Genomic DNA, 21,815 nt, shown 5'->3' on the forward strand with positions numbered 1-21,815 from the left:
TTTAACAAGTGTTTTTTCCCTGGACTGTGTCTGAGTGGGGTTTTGTGGCTACTGTTGTAGTCCGGTGTCCTGTTATTTTGAGCTAGTTTAATAAAACACCCTTTTCTTTGGAACTTGTTTCTCTTGCGCCTGACTCCACACCCACATCTCCTTGGGGAGATCTGACAGAATCCCTCACCAGAAATCATGGAGTCAGCAGGAGCGGACGCACCCACCCCGTCCATGGAGGAGCGTGTCCAACAGCATTCAGCGGTATTACACCGTTTGGGGACAGCGATGGATCAGGTGTTGGCGAGAATGGAGAGATGGGAAAAGAGCGGCCTAGCCTACCTCATCTTCAGCCACTCTCCAGCCTGCACCACCACCTTCTCCGGCGGCATCTGGCCCCAGCAGGATTCGGCTCGCTCTCCCGAGGGACTACAATGGGACGGCTGCCAGGTGTAAGGGATTCCTGCTCCAGCTGGAGCGTTACCTCGCGACCGTTCACCCGACTCCCTCGGGAGAGGAGAGTGTCAACGTCCTCGTCTCCTGCCTTTCGGGTAAAGCCCTGGAGTGGGCCAACACGGTCTGGGAGGGCCCGGACTTGGCGAGGGACCATTACCCAGAGTTCACCCGCCGCTTTCGGGCGGTGTTCGATCACCCACCAGAGGGCAAGGGCGGGTGAACAGCTGTTTCACTTAAGGCAGGAGACGAGGAGCGCACAGGATTTCGCGCTGGGTGGAATGACAGGGCCCTGATGGACCATTATAGGTGTAGCCTGCGGGAGGACGTCCGCAGAGAGCTAGCCTGTCGTGACCCCACTCTCACTCTGAACCAACTAATAGACATGTCCATCAGCTCGCGGCTGTCCCGATCAGGGTCTGTTCGTTCCACCTCCCAGCGCTCCTGCTCCGACACCCATGGAGTTTGGGGGTGCTGCTGCTAGGGCCACCGGAGGAGGAGCCTCCTCCTGCACCAGTTGTGGTCGGAGAGGACACACTGCTGACCGGTGCTGGAGGAGCTCGTCTGGGAGTCGAGAGGGCAGGCAGAGCACGGCTCGAACACTTCAGGTGAGTCAGCACCCGGCTCACCCAGAGCCCTCTGTATATGTATGTGTTGATTTCCTTTCCTGAGTTTTCCCCTCATTTCCAGCATAAGGCGCTAGTCGATTCAGGCGCAGCGGGGAGTTTTATGGACCGCGGATTTGTGCTTAAGTTAGGGATTCCCTTGGTTCAGATGGACCAACCCTTCCCCGTGCACAGCCTAGATAGTCGACCGTTAGGGTCAGGGCTGATCAGGGAGGCCACGGTTCCACTGGACATGGTGACGCAGGGGGGTCATGAGGAGCGGATTAGTCTCTTCCTCATTGATTCTCCTGCGTTTGCAGTGGTGCTGGGAATTCTCTGGTTGGCTTATCACAATCCTAACATTTCGTGGAAACAGGGGGCTCTTAAGGGGTGGTCAGAGGAGTGCTCAGGTAGGTGTGTGGGAGTTTCCATAGGTGCAACGACGGTGGAGAGTCCAGACCAAGTCTCCACCGTGCGCATCCCCCCCGAATATGCCGATTTGGCTATCGCCCTTTGTAAAAAGAGAGCGACCCAATTACCAACACATCGACGAGGGGATTGTGCGATAAACCTCCAGGTAAACGCTGCACTTCCCAGGAGTCACATGTATCCCTTGTCACAGGAGGAGAGGGTGGCTATGGAGACATATGCCACCGAATCTTTGGGACAGAGGTACATTCGGCCCTCCACATCACCCGTCTCCTCAAGTTTCTTTTTTGTGAAGAAGAAGGAGGGAGGTCTGTGTCCGTGCATTGACTATAGAGGTCTAAATTCCATCACAGTGGGATTCAGTTACCCACTACCTCTCATCTCCACGGTGGTGGAGTTATTCCACGGAGCTCGCTTCTTCACAAAACTGGATCTTAGGAGCGCGTATAACTTGATTCTCAGGGATCTGCACGGGCAGGGTGTACTGGTTTACATTGATGACATACTGATCTATTCCGCCACACGCGCATGTGTCTCTTGTGCACAAGTTACTTGGGCGACAGTTGGAGCATGACCTGTACGTCAAGGCCGAGAAATGTGTGTTCTCCAAACAAGCCGTTTCTTTCCTAGGGTATCGCATTTCCACATCTTGGGTGGTGATGGAGTGTGACCGCATTTCGGCCGTGCGTAATTGGCTGACTCCGACCATGGTAATAGAGGTGCAGCGGTTCTTAGGGTTTGCCAATTACTACCGGAGGTTTATCCAGAGTTTTGGGCAGGTGGCTGCTCCCACTGCTGCATGCCGGTGCATTTGCGGTGGTCGGTGGAGGCGGAAAGAGCTTTTGGTCGTCTGAAGGCGTTGTTTACCGATGCTCCCGTATTGGTGCATCCGGACCCGTCTTTGGCATTCATAGTGGAGGTGGACGCGTCCGAGGCTGGTGTTGGAGCCGTGCTATTACAGCGCTCGGGCACACCCCTGAAGCTTCGTCCCTGCGCTTTCTTTTCGAGGTAGCTCAGTCCGGCGGAGCGAAACTATGATGTGGCTGATCGGGAGTTGCTGGCTGTGGAAAAAGCTCTGAAGGTGTGGAGACATTGGCTTGAGGGGGCGAAACATCCTTTTCTCATCTGGACTGACCACTGTAATCTGGAGTACATCCGGGGGGGCGAGGAGACCGAATCCTCGCCAGGCAAGGTGGGCAATGTTTTTTTTAACCAGATTTCGCTTCACTATCTCTTACAGACCAGGTTCCCGTAACGCGAAGACCAACGCACTGTCCCGTCTCTATGATACCGAGGTGCGGCCCATCGACCCCACCCACATACTTCCGGCCTCTTGACTGGTGGCACCGGTGTTATGGGAGGTGGACGCGGACATTTGTTAGAACCTCCTCCACCACAGTGTCCAGCAGGTCGGAGGTACGTCCCACTTGGTGTTCGTGATGGATTGATCAGGTGGGCCCACACGCTACCCTCCTCTGGTCATCCAGGGATCGAGAGGACAGTGCGGGCTCTTAGGGGGAAGTACTGGTGGCCCACCTTGGCTAAGGATGTGAGGGTTTATGTTTCCTCCTGTTTGGTGTGCGCTCAGTGTAAGGCTCCTAGACACCTGCCTAGAGGGAAGTTACAGCCCGTCCCCGTTCCACAGCGGCCTTGGTCACACCTGTCTGTGGACTTTCTTACCGATCTTCCTCCGTCTTCCGGCACTAGGGGGTGCCTGAGGATATAGTTTCTGATCGGGGTCCCCAGTTCACTCCCAGGGTTTGGAAGGCGTTCATGGAGTGTCTGGGGGTCTCGATCAGCCTGACCTCTGGTTTTCACCCTGAGAGTAATGGGTAGGTGGAAAGAGTGAACCAGGATGTGAGCAGGTTTCTGCGGTCGTATTGCCAGGACCGGCCTGGAGAGTGGGCGAGGTTCGTCCCATGGGCCGAGATGGCCCAGAATTCACTTCGCCACTCCTCCACGGACCTGTTGCCGTTTCAGTGCGTGTTGGGCTATCCTGAGAGTAATTGGCATCAGAGTCAAACCGAGGATCCATCGGTGGAGGATTGGGTGCAGCGTTCAAAGGAGACCTGGAGAGCCGTCCAGAAGCGACAGAAGTTGAGCGCTGACCACCACCGTAGTGAGGCCCCCATATTCGCACCGGGGGACAGGGTATGGCTCTCGACCCGAAACCTGCCTTCCCGCCTGCCCTGCCGGAAGCTGGGTCCACGGTTTGTGGGGCCATTTAAAGTCCTGAGGAGAATAAACGAGGTGTGTTATAGGTTACAGCTCCCCTCTTACTATCGTTTTAACCCCTCGTTTCATGTGTCTCTCCTCAGGCCGGTGGTAGCTGGTCCACTACAGGGCGTTGAGGTGCGGGAGGTCACTCCGCCCCCCCCGGACATCGAGGGGGGTCCGGCATACACTGTACGGTCCATCCTGGTCTCTAGACGTTGGGTGGGGTGCCTGCAGTACCTCGTGGATTGGGAGGGGTACGGTCCGGAGGAGAGGTGCTGGGTGCCGTTGGGGGACATCTTGGACCCATCTCTGCTGGGTGAGTTCCACCACCTCCATCCTGATCGCCCTGCGCCTCGCCCTCCGGGTCGTCCTCGGGGCAGGTGTCGGCGCACTGCAGGAGCTACGCGTTGGGTGGGGGGGGGGGGTATTATCACGACTTCCACCGAAGGTGGCTCCTCTCCCTGTTCAGGCGGCGTTTGGCGGTCGTCGTTGCCGGTCTACTAGCTGCCACCGATCCTTTTTCCATTTATTTTGGTTATGTCTGTTTTGTGTTTCACCTGGTTTAATTTTGGTTAATTAGGGGGGGTATTTATCTGGACTTTTCGTTAGGGTTTTTGTGCGGGATTGTTTTCGTTTGACTGTCAGTTAGTTTTGGGTTGCGTTTTCTTTAGTTCATTTTTAACAGGCGGTTTTTCCCTGGACTGTGTCTGAATGGGGTTTTGTGGCTACTGTTGTGGTCTGGTGTCCTGTTATTTTGAGCTTGTTTAATAACACGCCCTTTTCCTTCGGCACTTGTTCCTCCTGCGCCTGACTCCACACCCACATCTCCTTGGGGAGATCTGACACCCATAGGGCGGCACACAATTGGCCCAACGTCGTCCAGGTTAGGGGAGGGTTTGCCCAGGGTAGACCGCCATTGTAAATGAGAATTTGTTCTGAACTGACTTGTTTGAAGCACATTGGACATTGGTCAGGACTGTGAAGTTATTGGTCAGGACTGTGAAGGGTTTGCCCAGAGTAGACCGCCATTGTAAATAAGAATTTTTAACAGGCGGTTAAAAATATAGTAGTTAAATAAATGTCCAATGAAAATAAATACTGCAGCACAGCACAGCTTGCAGGATGGTACAGCATGTTACAGCACATCACTTCATAGTATTTTATTGTCAGCCATTGTTCCCGTTAATTCTAGTTGAAACCACCAATGGGCATCTTTGAAGGCGTCTTCATGAAGCTTGCTTACTTTCCCAAATTATCCTACAGAGGTCCACACGGACCAGACATTTTGATTGTTATACCCTATCAGAGGTCCACGCAGACCAGACGTTTTGATTGCTAAACCCTATCAGAGGTCCACGCAGACCAGACGTTTTGATTGTTATACCCTATCAGAGGTCCATGCCGACCAGACGTTTTGATTGCTATACCCTATCAGAGGTCCATGCAGACCAGATATTTTGATTGCTATACCCTATCAGAGGTCCACGCAGACCAGATGTTTTGATTGCTATACCCTATCAAAGGTCCATGCAGACCAGATGTTTTGATTGTTATACCCTATCAGAGGTCCACGCAGACCAGATGTTTTGATTGCTATACCCTATCAGAGGGCCATGCAGACCAGATGTTTTGATTGTTATACCCTATCAGAGGTCCACGCAGACCAGACATTTTGATTGTTAAACCCTATCAGAGGTCCATGCAGACCAGACGTTTTGATTGCTATACCCTATCAGAGGTCCATGCAGACCAGATGTTTTGGTTGCTATAACCTATCTGAAAGAGCAGAACAAGTTAATGGGTTGGCGACCCCCCTTGGGTTGTGCCGTGGCGGAGATCTTTGTGGGCTATACTCAGCCTTGTCTCAGGATGGTAAGTTGGTGGTTGAAGATATCCCTCTAGTGGTGTGGGGGCTGTGCTTTGGCAAAGTGGGTGGGGTTATATCCTTCCTGTTTGGCCCTGTCCGGGGGTGTCCTCGGATGGGGCCACAGTGTCTCCTGACCCCTCCTGTCTCAGCCTCCAGTATTTATGCTGCAGTAGTTTGTGTCGGGGAGCTAGGGTCAGTTTGTTATATCTGGAGTACTTCTCCTGTCCTATTTGGTGTCCTGTGTGAATTTAAGTGTGCTCTCTCTAATTCCCTCTTTCTTTCTCTCTCTCGGAGGACCTGAGCCCTAGGACCATGCCTCAGGACTACCTGACATGATGACTCCTTGCTGTCCCCAGTCCACCTGGCCGTGCTGCTGCTCCAGTTTCAACTGTTCTGCCTTATTATTATTTGACCATGCTGGTCATTTATGAACATTTGAACATCTTGGCCATGTTCTGTTATAATCTCCACCCGGCACAGCCAGAAGAGGACTGGCCACCCCACATAGCCTGGTTCCTCTCTAGGTTTCTTCCTAGGTTTTGGCCTTTCTAGGGAGTTTTTCCTAGCCACCGTGCTTCTACACCTGCATTGCTTGCTGTTTGGGGTTTTAGGCTGGGTTTCTGTACAACACTTTGAGATATCAGCTGATGTACGAAGGGCTATATAAATAAATATGATTTGATTTGATGAGTTTCGTTGACATGAAGCAACTATAGCCTCAGCTACTATAGCACAGAGAAATACATCTTAAAACATGCTATTTTTTTCTTTTGAAATAAATTGTCTTAGTATCATGTTTGGTAGGCTACTCTTTGAGTCCCAGCTAATCTACTGTTAATATGCATTCCGCGCAGCAGAGCTTCACGGAGCTTGGAGGATGACATGTTCAGCAAGTTTTTATCTTTTATGATATTTATCTCAATGTAGGCCTACTGATAGTGTAAAATACATGTATTTCAGTAAATTCTGAGACAGGTGGGTTCTAGGTTTTTATTGAAATGACATGGAGCTATCATTAGTATCATTAGTAGGCAAACATACATTAAACATCCATAAATACATTTCAAGTCCCTAAAATGTTCATTAACTTGGCAAGAGGCTTTTGTCCTGCTACTAGCCCATCATGGGTGGATCGCTTCTTTTGTATTCCAATGTATTGAATTAATATGTTAATTCCAGTCATTTACCATTCTCATTCTCGGAGTGGAAACGTTTGTAGAGTTCACAACCTGCTACACTTGTGAGAAACATGTATTCAAAATGCCTTCAGCTCACATTGTAAAGTGTTGGGTGGCGCACTGATAGCCTGTAGCCTGCACCTGAATGGTGAATGGGAGGCGCACTTCAATTACCAGTTGAAGAATAAAAATAGACACACAGGCCAATTTAATTCCACTAAATTATGCAAATTATTCTATAGACCAATAAGCACAACGTTCAAATGTATTTACACCAAGAAATGAGAGCCAGAAATTCTGGGATTTTTGTAGGGTGAATTACTATGTGGATTATAATACATTTACATATTTGTAGGGGTTGTTGCATTTGTCATTGTATCTGGATGAGCTATTATGAGGGTTTCGGCTGGCTATTGCCCAATTCAATGCGTGAACTGCTGTGACCAATATCCATCACTACTGTTAGCAGAGAACTGTATTCTAAAAATAAAAACACAGTGGTAGAAATATATGAATGAATTCAATAAAAAACTAAAAACTGTTTAAAAATGCATATGTTTAATAGGCTAATGTGCAGTGTGACAGAAATCAACAGGACAATGAGATGTTTACTGTACTCTACATAATAAACATAGTAAAGTGCCTAGTTCCTTCGATAAGGGAGAGGCTTGCTAAAAATTATGTCTGTTCTCTTTGGTCGCAATGAAAAAATTCTGAGATAAATGGTAACTAAAACAAACTCATCAGAACAACCAGATCACTTCATGGTGTGTGTGTGTGTGTGTGTGTGTGTGTGTGTGTGTGTGTGTGTGAGAATAGTGTTTGTAAGTGAGTGCATGTGCACGTGCATGTGCCTGCATGTGCGTGCGTGTGTGGTAACTTACAGTTCGGATGCGATGGAGGAGTTTCGGGACATGGACTTGGGCGAGAGTTCGTAGTCACTGTCTGAGCGGTAGAGGAAGGACTCTCTGCGCTGGTTGTGTCCAGGGAAGTTGGTGTGTAGGACCAGGCCTGACCCGGGAGACGCTGAAGGGTCCAATGGACTGCAGCTGGCTGATGGGCCATTCTCCACGTCAAAGCTGCAACACAATACATAGAAAACATAATGTTACTAACAAAGTTACTACATCTATCTTTCCACTGGTCCTGCGAGGCTCAGTCGGTAGAGCATGACGCTTGCAACGCCAAGGGTCGTGGGTTTGATTCCTGCTGGGGCCACCAGTACATCAAATGTATGCACACATGACTGTACTGTAAGTCACTTTGGATAAAATAGTTAATTGGCATTTATTATTATCATTCTATATATGGTATTACTTTCCATCTACAGGCCAGAACCAAACAGAAACCTGGGCTTCTACTTTGGTCCCTGTATGTACAACCAACTGACACTACAAATGACGTTCCTATGGGAAATAAAAGTTGTTCTAATTCTAGTTCCTCTAATTTCAGGTCTGCAGATTCTGCAATTCTAGACTACATTATGAAGATGGTCTGGAATGGCAACTTTCCATCATTGGTTTGCATTGTGTCAACAGAGACAGATAACATATGAATTGGAATCTGCCTTGTAAAAACACAAGTTGCTGTATCATACAAACAATGACATTACTGTTCATGTGAGTACTCTGTGACAACAAGATTCATGTGAGTACTTTGTGACATTAAGATTCATGTGAGTACTCGTTGACATCACTGTCCATGTGTACTCTGTGACAACAAGATTCATGTGAGTACTTTGTGACATTAAGATTCATGTGAGTACTCTTTGACATCACTGTTCATGTGTACTCTGTGACATTACGATTCATGTGAGTACTCTGTGACATCAAGATTAATGTGAGTACTCTGTGACATCAAGATTCATGTGAGTACTCTGTGACCTCCCAGAGAACACAGAGAACAATGAAATGATGAGACCATCAGAGCCACATTCAGACTTTAAACAGTATTTCATAATAAACATCCAAGACTGAGATATGCTGTGATTCTAGTTTTAATTCTAACAGGAAATACTACACATCGATTCCAGGTTAGTGGACAGGTTAGTGACACATCATGAAACTCTAGGCATAACTGACAAAAACTGGGGGGAGAAATGATAACATAGATGTTGCTATTCCAATCAGAACAGGGGTGGAGGGTAAGAGAGAGGGATATTGACAAAAAATCCCTGGAGAAAGATCATGTTTCTGGGGAGGGAGGGAGGGAGGGAGGGAGGGAGGGAGGGAGGGAGGGAGGGAGGGAGGGAGGGGGGGGAGATGGGGAAGTGAGCGGTCACTGCAGGAGGCTCCGCAAAGAGGAGGGGTCTTCTGGTGCACACGCACACGCACACGCACACACACACACACACACACACACACACACCCACACACACACACAAGGCTATCAGATCATCAACACAGGGTCCCCACAAGGGTGCGTGCTCAGCCCCCTCCTGTACTCCCTGTTCACCCATGACTGCGTGGCCTTGCATGTCTCCAACTCAATCATCAAGTTTGCAGATGACACAGTAGTGGGCTTGATCACCAACAATGACGAGACAGCCTACAGAGAGGAGGTGAGGGCCCTGGGAGTATGGTGTCAGGAAAGCAACCTCTCACTCAATGTCAACCAAACAAAGGAGATGATCGTGGACTTCAGGAAACAGCAGAGGGAGCACACCCCTATCCACATCGACGGGACCAGAGTGTAGAAGGTGGAAAGCTTTAAGTTCCTTGGCATACACATCACTGACGACCTGAAATGGTCCACCCACACAGACAGTGTGGTGAAGAAGGCGCAACAGCACCTCTACAACCTCAGGAGGCTGAAGAAATGTGGCTTGTCACCTAAAACCCTCAAACTTTTCCAGATGCACAATTGAGAGCATCCCGTCGGGCTGCATCACCGCCTGGTACGGCAACTGCACCGCCTGCAACCACGGGGCCCTCCAGATGGTGGTCCGGTCGGCCCAACGCATCACTGGGGGAAAAACTACCTGCCCTCCATGACACCTACAGCATCCAATGTCACAGGAAGCCCAAAAAGATCTTTAAGGACAACAACCACCCGAGCCACTGCCTGTTCACACAGCTATCATCCAGAAGGCGAGGTCAGTACAGGTGCATCAAAGCTGGGACCGAGAGACTGAAAAACAGCTTCTATCTCAAGGCCATCAGACTGTTAAATAGCCATCACTAGCCGATTTACTCAACCCTGCACCTTAGAGTCTACTGCCCTATGTACATAGACTTGGAATCACTGGCCACTTTAATAATGTTACATACTTCTTTACTCATCCCATATGTATATACTGTATTCTATACTACTATATTTTAGTCAATGCCACTCCAACATTGCTCAATCTAATATTTATCTGTTTCTTAATTCCATTAGTTTACTTTTATGTTTGTGTGTATTGTTGTGAATTGTTAGATATTACTGCACTATTGGAGCTAGGAACACAAGCATTTCGCTACACCCACAATAACATCTGCTAAATATGTGTATGTGACCAATACAATTTGAATTGATTTGATTTAAAAGACACCATCTGATTCAGGAAACCAGCCTGGGGCCACAGATGCATGTTTGCGACCTGTGTAAGAGCAGGATGCAGTGATGTGTGTGTGTTTGTGTAATAGCATGTGTAACGATTCTCGTCCTCTTCTTCTGACGAGGAGTAGCAAGGATCGGACCAAAATGCAGCGTGGTACGTATCCATAATGATTTCAGGATTTAATGAATACAAAATACAAAAGAACAAGAGAATCAAAAAGAAAACCGAAACAGTCCCGAATGGTGCAAACACTGAAACGGAAAAACAAACACCCACGAAACACAGGTAGAAAAAGGCTACCTAAGTATGATTCTCAATCAGAGACAACTAACGACACCTGCCTCTGATTGAGAACCATACCAGGCCAAACGCAAAAACACAACATAGAAAACAGAACATAGACAACCCACCCAACTCACGCCCTGACCATACTAAAACAAAGACATAACAAAGGAACTAAGGTCAGAACGTGAAAGTACCCCCCCCCCCCACCCAAAGGTGCGGACTCTGGCCGCAAAACCGGAAGCTATAGGGGAGGGTCTGGGTGGGTGTCTGTCCGCGGTGGCGGCTCTGGCGCGGGACGTGGACCCCACTCCACCATAGTCTTTGTCCGCCTCCTCAACCGCCTCCGTGGCCTCTTTTGAACGGCTACACTCACCGCCGACCTCGGACTGGGGACCCTAGCAATGGGTCTCGAATGGACGAGAGATTCCGGCAGCGCCGGACAGGCGGGAGACTCCGGCAGCGCTGGGCAGGAGGAAGGCTCTGGCAGCGCTGGACAGGCGGGAGCACCTGTAGGGAGGAGTTTGAGAGACAGCCTGGTGCGGGGGGCTGCCACCGGAGGGCTGGTGCGTGGAGGTGGCACCGGATAGACCGGACCGTGAAGGCGCACTGGAGGTCTCGAGCACCGAGCCTGCCCAACCTTACCTGGTTGAATGCTCCCTGTAGCCAGGTCAGTGCGGCGAGGTGGAATAGCCCGCACTGGGCTGTGCTGGCGAACCGGGGACACCATACGTAAGGCTGGTGCCATGTACCCCGGCCCGGGGAGACGCACTGGAGACCAGATGCGCAGAGCCGGCTTCATGGCACCTGACTCGATGCCCACTCTAGTCCGGCCGAAACGGGGAGCTGGGACGTAGCTGGGGACACCGTGCGCTCCACCGCATAACACGGTGCCTGACCAGTATGACGCCCGGTCCCTCTCTCTCCACGGTAAGCACGGGGAGTTGGCTCGGGTCTCCTACCTGATTAAGCCATACTCCCCGTGTGCCTCCCCCCAATACATTTTTGGGGCTGCCTCTCGGGCTTCCAGCCGCGCCACCTCCTCATACCACCGCCTCTCGGCTTTCGCTGCCTCCAGCTCAGCTTTGGGGCGGCGATATCCTCCTGCCTGTGCCCAGGGTCCTTTGCCGTCCAGGATCTCCTCCCATGTCCAGGAGTCCTGCGATCGCTGCTGCTGCTGCTGCTGCCTGTTACCACGCTGCTTGGTCCTTTGGTGGTGGGTGTTTCAAAAAGAAAACCGAAACAGTCCCGAATGGTGCAAATACTGAAACGGAAAAACAAACACCCACGAAACACAGGTGGAAAAAGGCTACCTAAGTATGATTCTCAATCAGAGACAACTAACGACACCTGCCTCTGATTGAGAACCATACCAGGCCAAACGCAAAAACACTACATAGAAAACAGAACATAGACAACCCACCCAACTCACGCCCTGACCATACTAAAACAAAAACATAGCAAAGGAACCAAGGTCAGAACGTGACAGCATGCCAGATGAGTATGCACTCTATGGCTGATTACATCATTGGTCCTAAGGTCAGTGTACTGCTGTATTCTTTTGTGTGTAAGATAGAACAGGTCCATCAGGCCGGGCCGGTATACGGGCGGGTAATTCTGAAGCTCAGGCAGCCCGAGCAGCCTCCTCATACAAACCCATCTCACATCGCAAAACAATAGTAGCCATTAACATCCTCTCTTACTCTCTCTCTCTTTCCAGTTCACAGATATTAAGTACATTAAACGTGGCAAAACATTTACTTTAAGATGAAAGCAAACGCCTCAGGGCTCGCTCTGACCCATGATGAAAACAACAGGACGTACACACACGCATACACACACACACACGCCTCAGAGCTCGCTCTGACCCATGATGAAAAGAACAGGACGTACACACACGCATACACACACACACAAGCCTCAGGGCTCGCTCTGACCCATGATGAAAACAACAGGACGTACACACACGCATACACACACACGCCTCAGGCTGTGCTAGGTCCAATAATTGCCGTATTAGTGATAAGTAATGTTATTAAAAGCATTACATAAGGTTATTGGGGATAAGTCTTGGGAAGTATACTGTAGGGCATCAGAAACGCACTACTACTACACCCTTATTAAGTAAACAGTAAGCTGTTTGCACGCCCAATTTTTCAGTTTTTGATTTGTTAAAGAAGTTTGAAATATCCAATAAATGTCGTTCCACTTCATGATTGTGTCCCACTTGTTGTTGATTCTTCACAAAAACATACAGTTTTATATCTTTATGTTTGAAGCCTGAAATGTGGCAAAAGGTCGCAAAGTTCAAGGGGGCCGAATACTTTCGCAAGGCACTGTATAAGGTTCCTCATATACATATAGCCTATATAGCCGTTATATACATATTTAGCCTTTAGAAAGTATTCACACCCCTTTTCACACATTTTGTTGTGTTACAAAGTGGAATTAAAATGGACAGACAGACAGGACTCCCTATGGTTTCAGATTGAAGCTCAGTTTAGCCATCAGTTTAGCCATCTTATGTTTGTGAATCAGTTTCAACAAGTGTGATAACAGTAAAACCTTCAATACAATATGTACAACACATTAATGGCATGGGCAGACTGTAGAAAGCACTTGTGTATTTCAAACAGGTTACTTCCACCTATCTCTTTTAACCCTGACCTGCCCAATGTGTTCTCAAAGGTCGACCTCTATATGCAGCGCTTTTTTGCACCTATTCTGGCACTGCAATAAGCTAATGGATTTCTGGTGCTCTATTCACGCAGCCACTCAGATCAGTTTAGATATAGAATTGGTACAATCCCCAAGCATTTACATCATCACATGCCGAATACTACGCTTGACCCAGACAAGACAAGGTAGCTGATAATTATTTCATACTTTGCAAAGAAATGTATTCTTGTGTGTTGGAAAAATGAAAACCCACCCACTTTTCAATTATGATATGAAAAAAGGATGCCACAGCACAGACAGACGCATGACTCACTGTGTGAGCGAAGTAGTGACTGACTGATGTGATGCCAAAGTCCCATGACACGCAGATGGTCACAGGCCCCTGCACTAAGCCTTCACTTCCTATCCACAGCATCACTGGAATGTGCCCAATGTATAGAACATATCTACATCTCTTATCTACCTCGAAGCTAGAATGTACACTGAGTAACAACACATTAAGGACACCTGCTCTTTCCATGACATAGAATGACCATGAGAAAGCTATGATCCCTTATTAATGTCCCTTATTAAACACTTATTAAACACTTTAATCAAATCAAACTTTATTTGTCACATGCACCAAATACAACACATGAAATGGTTACTTACAAGCCCTTAACCAACAGTGTAGACCTTACCATGGAATGGTTACTTACAAGCCCTTAACCAACAGTGTAGACCTTACCATGGAATGGTTACTTACAAGCCCTTAACCAACAGTGTAGACCTTACCATGAAATGGTTACTTACAAGCCCTTAACCAACAGTGTAGACCTTACCATGAAATGGTTACCTACAAGCCCTTAACCAACAGTGTAGACCTTACCATGAAATGGTTACTTACAAGCCCTTAACCAACAGTGTAGACCTTACCATGAAATGGTTACTTACAAGCCCTTAACCAACAGCGTAGACCTTACCATGGAATGGTTACTTACAAGCCCTTAACCAACAGTGCAGTTCAAGAAGAGTTAAGAAGATATTTACCAAATAACTAAAGTAAAAAATAATAAAAAGTAACACAAAATAACAATAACGAGGCTATATAGGGGGGTACCGGTACCGAGTCAATGTGTGCAGGGGTACAGGTTAGTTGAGGTCATTTGTACTTGTAGGTAGGGGTGAAATGACTATGCATAGATAATAAACAGCGAGTAGCAGCAGCGTAAAAAACAAATGGGGAGGGGGGGTCAATGTAATAGTCCGGTGGCCATTTGATTAATTGTGCAATGAGTGTGTAGATGAAGGGGAGGAGACAAGTTAAAACATATTTTCAAGCCTTGAGACAATTGAGACAAGGAATGTGTATGTGTTCCATTCAGAGGGTGAATGGGCAAGACAAAATAATTAATTGCCTTTGACCGGGGTATGATAGTAGATGCCTGGCGCATCGGTTGGTATCAAGAACTGCAACGCTGCTGGGTTTTTCACACTCAACAGTTTCACGTGTGTATCAAGAAGGGTCCACCACCAAAAGAACATCCAGCCAACTTGGCATAACTCTGGGAAGTATTGGAGTCAACATGGTCCAGCATCCCTGTGGAACACTTTCAACACCTTGTAGAGTCCATTCCCTGATGAATTGAGACTGTTCTGAGGGCAAAAGGGGGGAATGCAACTCAATATTAGGAAAGTGTTCCTAATGTTTGGTATACTCAGTGAATAGAATTAAGCCTACCCCATTACCCAAAACATCAGCCTAAAATGGACACCAGACTGAGTCATCAGACTGACTGAACACAACAAAGTGGGGAGAGTATTTTACAGAGAAAGAGAGAGAGAGAGAGAGAGAGAGTCAGAAAGAAACTGAGAGAGAGAGAGAGATAGAGAGTCAGAAAGAAACTGAGAAAGAGAGAGAGAGCATTTTGTACCATTCTCTAGATCTGTCATTCCAGCAGTTTCAAAGAATCCTGTTTTCTGACTAGATCCAGGAAGTATTTATCACAACATGCTGGCTGATGTACGCAAGCAAAAAACAAATCCCTTATTGCAGGGATTCAATTATGAGCTTTGTGGGAAGAAGGGGCCAGGAAGCATGGCCATGGTTGTCAGAGTCCGACATGTGATGTGACGGAAACATTAAACATCCATGGTTCAATCAGCTCTGGGAGTCTGAGTAGGGAACTTCAGCTCGACTGACACTGGATACATGAATGCAAAATGGAGGATGTCAAACAGACTGAGGGAAAGGGGGAGTTGACAGTTCTTGCTTACTACGTGACATGACCAGAAAAACTCTGGGCCCTAGTTATAGCCCAACCGACACACTCCTTTCAGAGAAGTGAGGATGAAGAGAAAAGGTGTACAGTAGAAATCATAATTTCCAGTAAGCATTAAGTATTGTCACTGTTCTAAAAAAGCAATCAGGAAGTCCAATCAGAAGTGTTCCCAATGACCTCTGTGTGGCTTATACACCCTTCCCCAATGATACAGCTAAATCATCCCGACTTATTTCATTTATCCATTATTTTACCAGGTAAGTTGACTGAGAACACATTCTCATTTACAGCAACTACCTTGGGAATAGTCACAGTGGAGAGGAGGGGGATGAATGAGATGGGATGAATTTTATTAGGTGACAGTTTGGGAATTTAGCCAGGACACCAGGGTTAACACCCCTACTCTTACGATAAGTGCCATGGGATCTTTAATGACCTCAGAGAGTCAGGACACCCGTTTAAAATTCCAGCCGAAAGACAGCACCCTACACAGGGCAGTGTCCCCAATCACTGCCCTGGGGTATTGAGATATTTTTTAGATCAGAGGAAAGAGTGCCTCCTACTGGCCCTCCATCACCACTTCCAGCAGCACTTGGTCTCCCATCCAGGGACTACCCAGAAACAACCCTTAAGAAGCAAGCCAGCAGTGGTATGCAGGGTGGTATGCTGCTGGCATCAACAACAGTCTTGATGGGAAGGGGGCCATTACCACGGCAACAGGGGGGGAGCAGGAGAGTGCAAGTGTGAGAGAGATAGAGAGAGAGAGGGAGTCAAGAAGTGAGAAAAACAGGCAGAGATGTGTGATGGGGAGGGGAGAGAATTCTGGGACATGAAGTGAGTGAAAGACAGTGACGTAAGAGACTAAGACAATTAAAGAGAGAATAAATAGAGAACAAAGGAAAATAAAATAATGTATTTTCTTAAGCATTGAGAAAAGACAATGGGCAGTTAAGTCTTCTTTAACTCAGGGAACATGGGGATTGGGGAATAACTGAGGGGCTATTACAGGACATCACCATAATGTATGTAGAGAAATCCCATCAACACTAACATTACCAGTACATCAATGGTGGACAATAATCACTGGTTGACAGTGGAGGTATGGCCGATTAATTAGGGCCGATTTCAAGATTTCATAATAATCGGTAATCGGCCTTTTTGGACGCCGATTATGGCTGATTACATTGCAATCCACGAGGAGACTGCGTGGCAGTCTGACTACCTGTTACACAAGCGCAGCATCAAGAGGACCGTGTGGCTGCAAGAAGCCAAGGTAATTTGCTAGATAGCACTAAACGGATCTTATAAAAAACAATCAATCTTCACATAATCACTAGTTAACTACACGTGGTTGATGATATTACTAGTTTAACTAGCTTGTTCTGCGTTGCATATAATCAATGCGGTGCCTAATTTAATTTATCATCGAATCACAGGCTACTTCAACTTGATGATTTAACAAAAGCGCATTCACGAAAAAAGCACAATCATTGCAATAATGTACCAAACCATAAGCGTCAATGCCTTTCTTCAAATCAATACACAAGTATATTTTTAAAAACCTTACATACAGTATGTAGTTCAAATAAAATTCATGTTAGCAGGCAATATTAACTAGGGAAATTGTGTCACTTCCTTTGCTTTCAGTGCAAGCAGAGTCAGGGTATATGCAGCAGTATGGGCCGCATGGCCCATTTATTCCTAACAAAGACCGTAATTAATTTGCCAGAATTCTACATGACATAACATTGAAGGTTGTGCAATGTAACAGTAATATTTAGACTTATGGACGCCACCCGTTCGATAAAATACGTAATGGTTCCATATTTCACTGAAAGAATACACACGTTTTGTTTTCGAAATTATAGTTTCCAGATTTGACCATATTAATTACCAAAGGCTCATATTTCTGTGTGTTTATTATATTATAATTAAGTATATGATTTGGTATTTGATAGAGCAGTCTGGCTTAGTGGTGGTAGGCAGCAGCAGGATCGTAAGCATTCATTCAAACAGCAGCTCTTAGCAATGCTGGGATGCACAGCGCTGTTTATGACTTCAAGCCGATCAACTCCAGAGATTAGGCTGGCAATATTAAAGTGCCTATAAGAACATCCAATAGTCAAAGGTATATGCAATACAAATGGTATAGCGAGAAATAGTCCTATAATTCCTATAATAACTACAACCTAAAACTTCTTAACTGGGAATATTGAAGTTAAAAGGAACCACCAGCTTTCATACAGTTGAAGTTGGAAGTTTACATACACCTTAGCCAAATACATTTTAACTCAGTTTTTCACAATTGCTGACATTTAATGCTAGTAAAAATTCCACAAGCTTCCCACAATAAGTTGGGTGAATTTTGGCCAATTCCTCCTGACAGAGCTAGTGTAACTGAGTCAGGTTTGTAGGCCTCCTTGCTCACACACACTTTTTCAGTTCTGCCCAAACATTTTCTATAGGATGAGGTCAGGGCTTTGTGAAGGTCACTCTAATACTTTGACTTTGTTGTCCTTATGCCATTTTCCACAACTTTGGAAGTATGCTTGGGGTCATTGTCAATTTGGAAGACCCATTTGCGATCAAGCTTTAACTTCCTGACTGATGTCTTGAGATGTTGCTTCAATATATCCACATAATTTCCCCCTCCTCATGATACCATCTATTTTGTGAAGTGCACCAGTCCCTCCTGTAGCAAAGCACCCCCACAACATGATGCTGCCATCCCCCGTGTTTCACAGTTGGGCCCTCCCATCCCACGGTTGGGCCCTATTCTTCGGCTTGCAAGCCTCCCCCTGTCACGCCCTCTCACACCTGAGAGAGCCTTTTCATGTCTCTTTTTTGGTTTGGTCAGGGTGTGATTTGGGTGGGCATTCTATGTTGCGTTTTCTATGTTTCTTTATTTCTATGTTTTGGCTGGGTATGGTTCTCAATCAGGGACAGCTGTCTATCGTTGTCTCTGATTGGGAATCATACTTAGGGAGCCCTTTTCCCCTCCTTCAGTGTGGGTAGTTGACTTGTGTTAGTGACACTTAGCCCTCGTCGTTTTGTATTGTTTATTGTTGACATTAAAATAAAGGAAAATGTACGCTGACGACGCTGCACTTTGGTCCACTACTTTTGACGGCCGTGACACTCCCTTTTTGCTCCAAAAATAATGATGGTCATTATGGCCAAACAGTTCTATTTTTGTATCACCAGACCAGAGGACATTTCTCCAAAAAGTACGATCTTTGTCCCCATGTGCAGTTGCAAACCGTAGTCTGGCTTTTTTATGGCGGTTTTGGAACAGTGGCTTCTTCCTTGCTGAGTGGCCTTTCAGGTTATGTTGATATAGGACCTGTTTTACTGTGGATATAGATATGTTTGTACCTGTTTGATCCAGCATCTTCACAAGGTCCATTGCTGCTGTTCTGGGTTTGAGTTGCACTTTTCGCACCAAAGTACGTTCATCTCTAGGAGACAGAACGCATCTCCTTCCTGAGCGGTATGACGGATGCGTGGTCCCATGGTGTTTATACTTGCGTACTATTGTTTGTACAGATGAACGTGGTACCTTCAGGCTTTTGGAAATTTCTCCCAACGATGATCCAGACTTGTGGAGGTCTACAATTTTTTTCTGAGGTCTTGGCTGATTTCTTCTGTTTTTCCCATGATGTCAAGCAAAGAGGCACTGAGTTTGAAGGTAGGCCTTGACATTTATCCACAGGTACACCTCCAATTGACTCAAATTATGTCAATTGCCCTATCAGAAGCTTCTAAAGCCGTAACATCATTTTCTGGAATTTTCGAAGTTGTTTAAAGGCACATTCAACTTAGTGTATGTACACTTCTGACCCACTGGAATTGTGATACAGTGAATTATAAGTGAAATAATGTGTCTGTAAACAATTGTTGGAAAAATGACTTGTGTCATGCACAAAGTAGATGTCCTAACCGACATGCCAAAACTATAGTTTGTTAACAAGAAATGTGTGGAGAGGTTGAAAAACGAGTTTTAATGACTCCAACCTAAGTGTATGTAAACTTCCGACTTCAACTGTATGTTCTCATGTTCCGAGCAAGGAACTTAAACATTAGCTTTTTTTACATGGCACATATTGCACTTTTACTTTCTTCCCCAAAACTGTGTTTTTGCATTATTTAAACCAAATTGAACATGTTTCATTATTTATTTGAGACTAAATTGAATTTATTTAGGTATTATATTAAGTTAAAACAAAAGTGTTCATTGTTCATTAAGTATTGTTGTAATTGTCATTTATTACAAATGTGTATATACGTATATAAAAAATTGGCAGATTAATCGGAATTAATCAGAATCGGTCGACCTCTAGTTGACAGTAATCAGTGGTGGACAGCATTACAGTCTCAGCCAGGTACAGTGTGATGTTAGACAGTACTGAGTAGGGATGGGCACGGTTATTTGTGATATTATAAAATAGTGAAATTATTTCAAACGCCCATCCCTATTACTGAGAGAGGCATTATCTAGAAGGCATGATGATGGATACTTCCTGTTGTGGAATTACTAGAGGTGCATGGATAAACTGGAGGTGTGTGTCTGTCTGTCTCCAGGACATCCACGGCACCAATGTCTATACTGTCTACAGACTGACAGCAGTTGTTAACACAGGGAGGGAAACAGTCACAGAGGTGTCACACACTCAGCAGGCACATGGAAGTATGCACGTGTCAGGAAAAATAAACTACACTGCTGGTGTAGTAAGTGCTTTACATCACTCAACACTGTACAGGCCTGTAATCAAACTCTATCTGGGAGAAAACAAATCCTTCAGGCTACACTCCGGGACTGGAGAAAAGGAAACATCCCTTGTAGGTTCCAAGTAGTGTACTGGTAGGTCCCAAGCTGTGTACCGTTAGGTCCCAAGCTGTGTACTGGTAGGTCCCAAGCTGTGTACCGGTAGGTCCCAAGCTGTGTACCGGCAGGTCCCAAGCAGTGTACCGGCAGGTCCCAAGCAGTGTACCGGTAGGTCCCAAGCTGTGTACCGGTAGGTCCCAAGCAGTGTACCGGTAGGTCCCAAGCAGTGTACCGGTAGGTCCCAAGCAGTATACCGGTAGGTCCCAAGCAGTGTACCGGTAGGGCCCAAGCAGTGAACTGGTAGGTCCCAAGCAGTGTATTTTTTTAAAAGGTTCGTCTGCCCTACATGGTTCTGTTGGTGGGAAGAACATTCAGCTATCCTTTCCCAAAACTCAGTCCAGCCCCCACTCTGCACATGACAAGAAAGAGTACATACAGTACTTCTATTACACTCTAACTACCATTGCTTTTCAGCACTTTGATGGACATGACCTTGAAGATAAAAGAGACTTTAGACATTGACATGAAGAGATTCGGTATAGTGAGCAGAAACTGCAGAGTAGAGAAATAAAATCAACGTATGTGAGGATACTACAATGAAAATGCTCAAGACTAAAAATGATGACTTAAGTAGCCAACAAGGGGAATGTGGAACGCATGAACTAAGACGTCATAAAGACGTCATTCTAGAATATGAAAACAAGAGGACACTAAACATAAACCATGTGTCTTTTGTGCCTTTTGTGGAGAAACAACAATTTTCTTATTTACATATTTTCCAAATATGTAATTTCCCAAACATTCCCTTTCAGAGAGAACATAAATCACTGTCACGTTATTTTGGAAAATAAAATATGTTTTGTGACAGAGCTCATATTGAACCACTCCTCTGGAGAGGGACAATGAAAAGAAAGATAGAAGGAGTAAGAAGACAGAGCTGAGGAAGAGAGGGAGAGGTAGAGAGAGTGAGAGAGGGAGAGAGTTAGAGGAAGGAGGGAGCCCAGTCTGTGGCTGACCTGTGAGACTAAACAGAACTTGCTTTAAATGGCATTCATTCCATGGGCTGGCAAATTGCAGTGGGATAGTTTTCCATTACATTCTCTAGTCTGTATACTTTTACAAAGTCAAGTTACCCTAGGTCAAACTCTGCTCTCAGTAAGCCTCCCCCCCCTCTCTCTCTCTCTCTCTCTCTCTCTCTTTGTGTCTCTCCCCCTCTCTCTCTATCTTTTTTATCTTCTTTCTCTCTGTCTGTCTCTCTGCATCTCTCTCTCACTCTGTGTGTGAGTCTGAGTGTGCGTAGGCATGCATGTGTGTGATTGTGTGTGTATGTGTGAAGAGAAAGCCTTTTTAGGTTATCAGAAACAGGATTTGTTCCCTGGTCTTCTGGTTTCCTCATAGTATTTCAACAGCCACTTCCTCGTTTCTGTTCACCCTTTTGTCGTCGTTATCATCATAAAGCAGTGTGCTGGTAGAGTAGGTCCCAAGCAATG

At 46.3% G+C, this 21,815-nt stretch overlaps 1 protein-coding gene across 3 annotated transcripts in view; it reads right to left on the reverse strand.

Moving 5' to 3' along the window:
• pde4ba (phosphodiesterase 4B, cAMP-specific a) overlaps window positions 1-21,815 on the reverse strand; it is a 348,841-nt gene that overhangs the window by 78,709 nt on the left and 248,317 nt on the right. For all 3 annotated transcript variants that reach the window (XM_021604604.2, XM_036978613.1, XM_036978614.1), the window contains one exon: window positions 7,622-7,816. In XM_021604604.2, the coding sequence (XP_021460279.2) occupies window positions 7,622-7,816 (195 nt within the window). The remainder of the gene's footprint in view (window positions 1-7,621; window positions 7,817-21,815) is intronic.

The sequence above is a fragment of the Oncorhynchus mykiss genome, chromosome 5 (genome assembly GCF_013265735.2).
Source record: "Oncorhynchus mykiss isolate Arlee chromosome 5, USDA_OmykA_1.1, whole genome shotgun sequence".
NCBI lineage: Eukaryota > Metazoa > Chordata > Actinopteri > Salmoniformes > Salmonidae > Oncorhynchus > Oncorhynchus mykiss.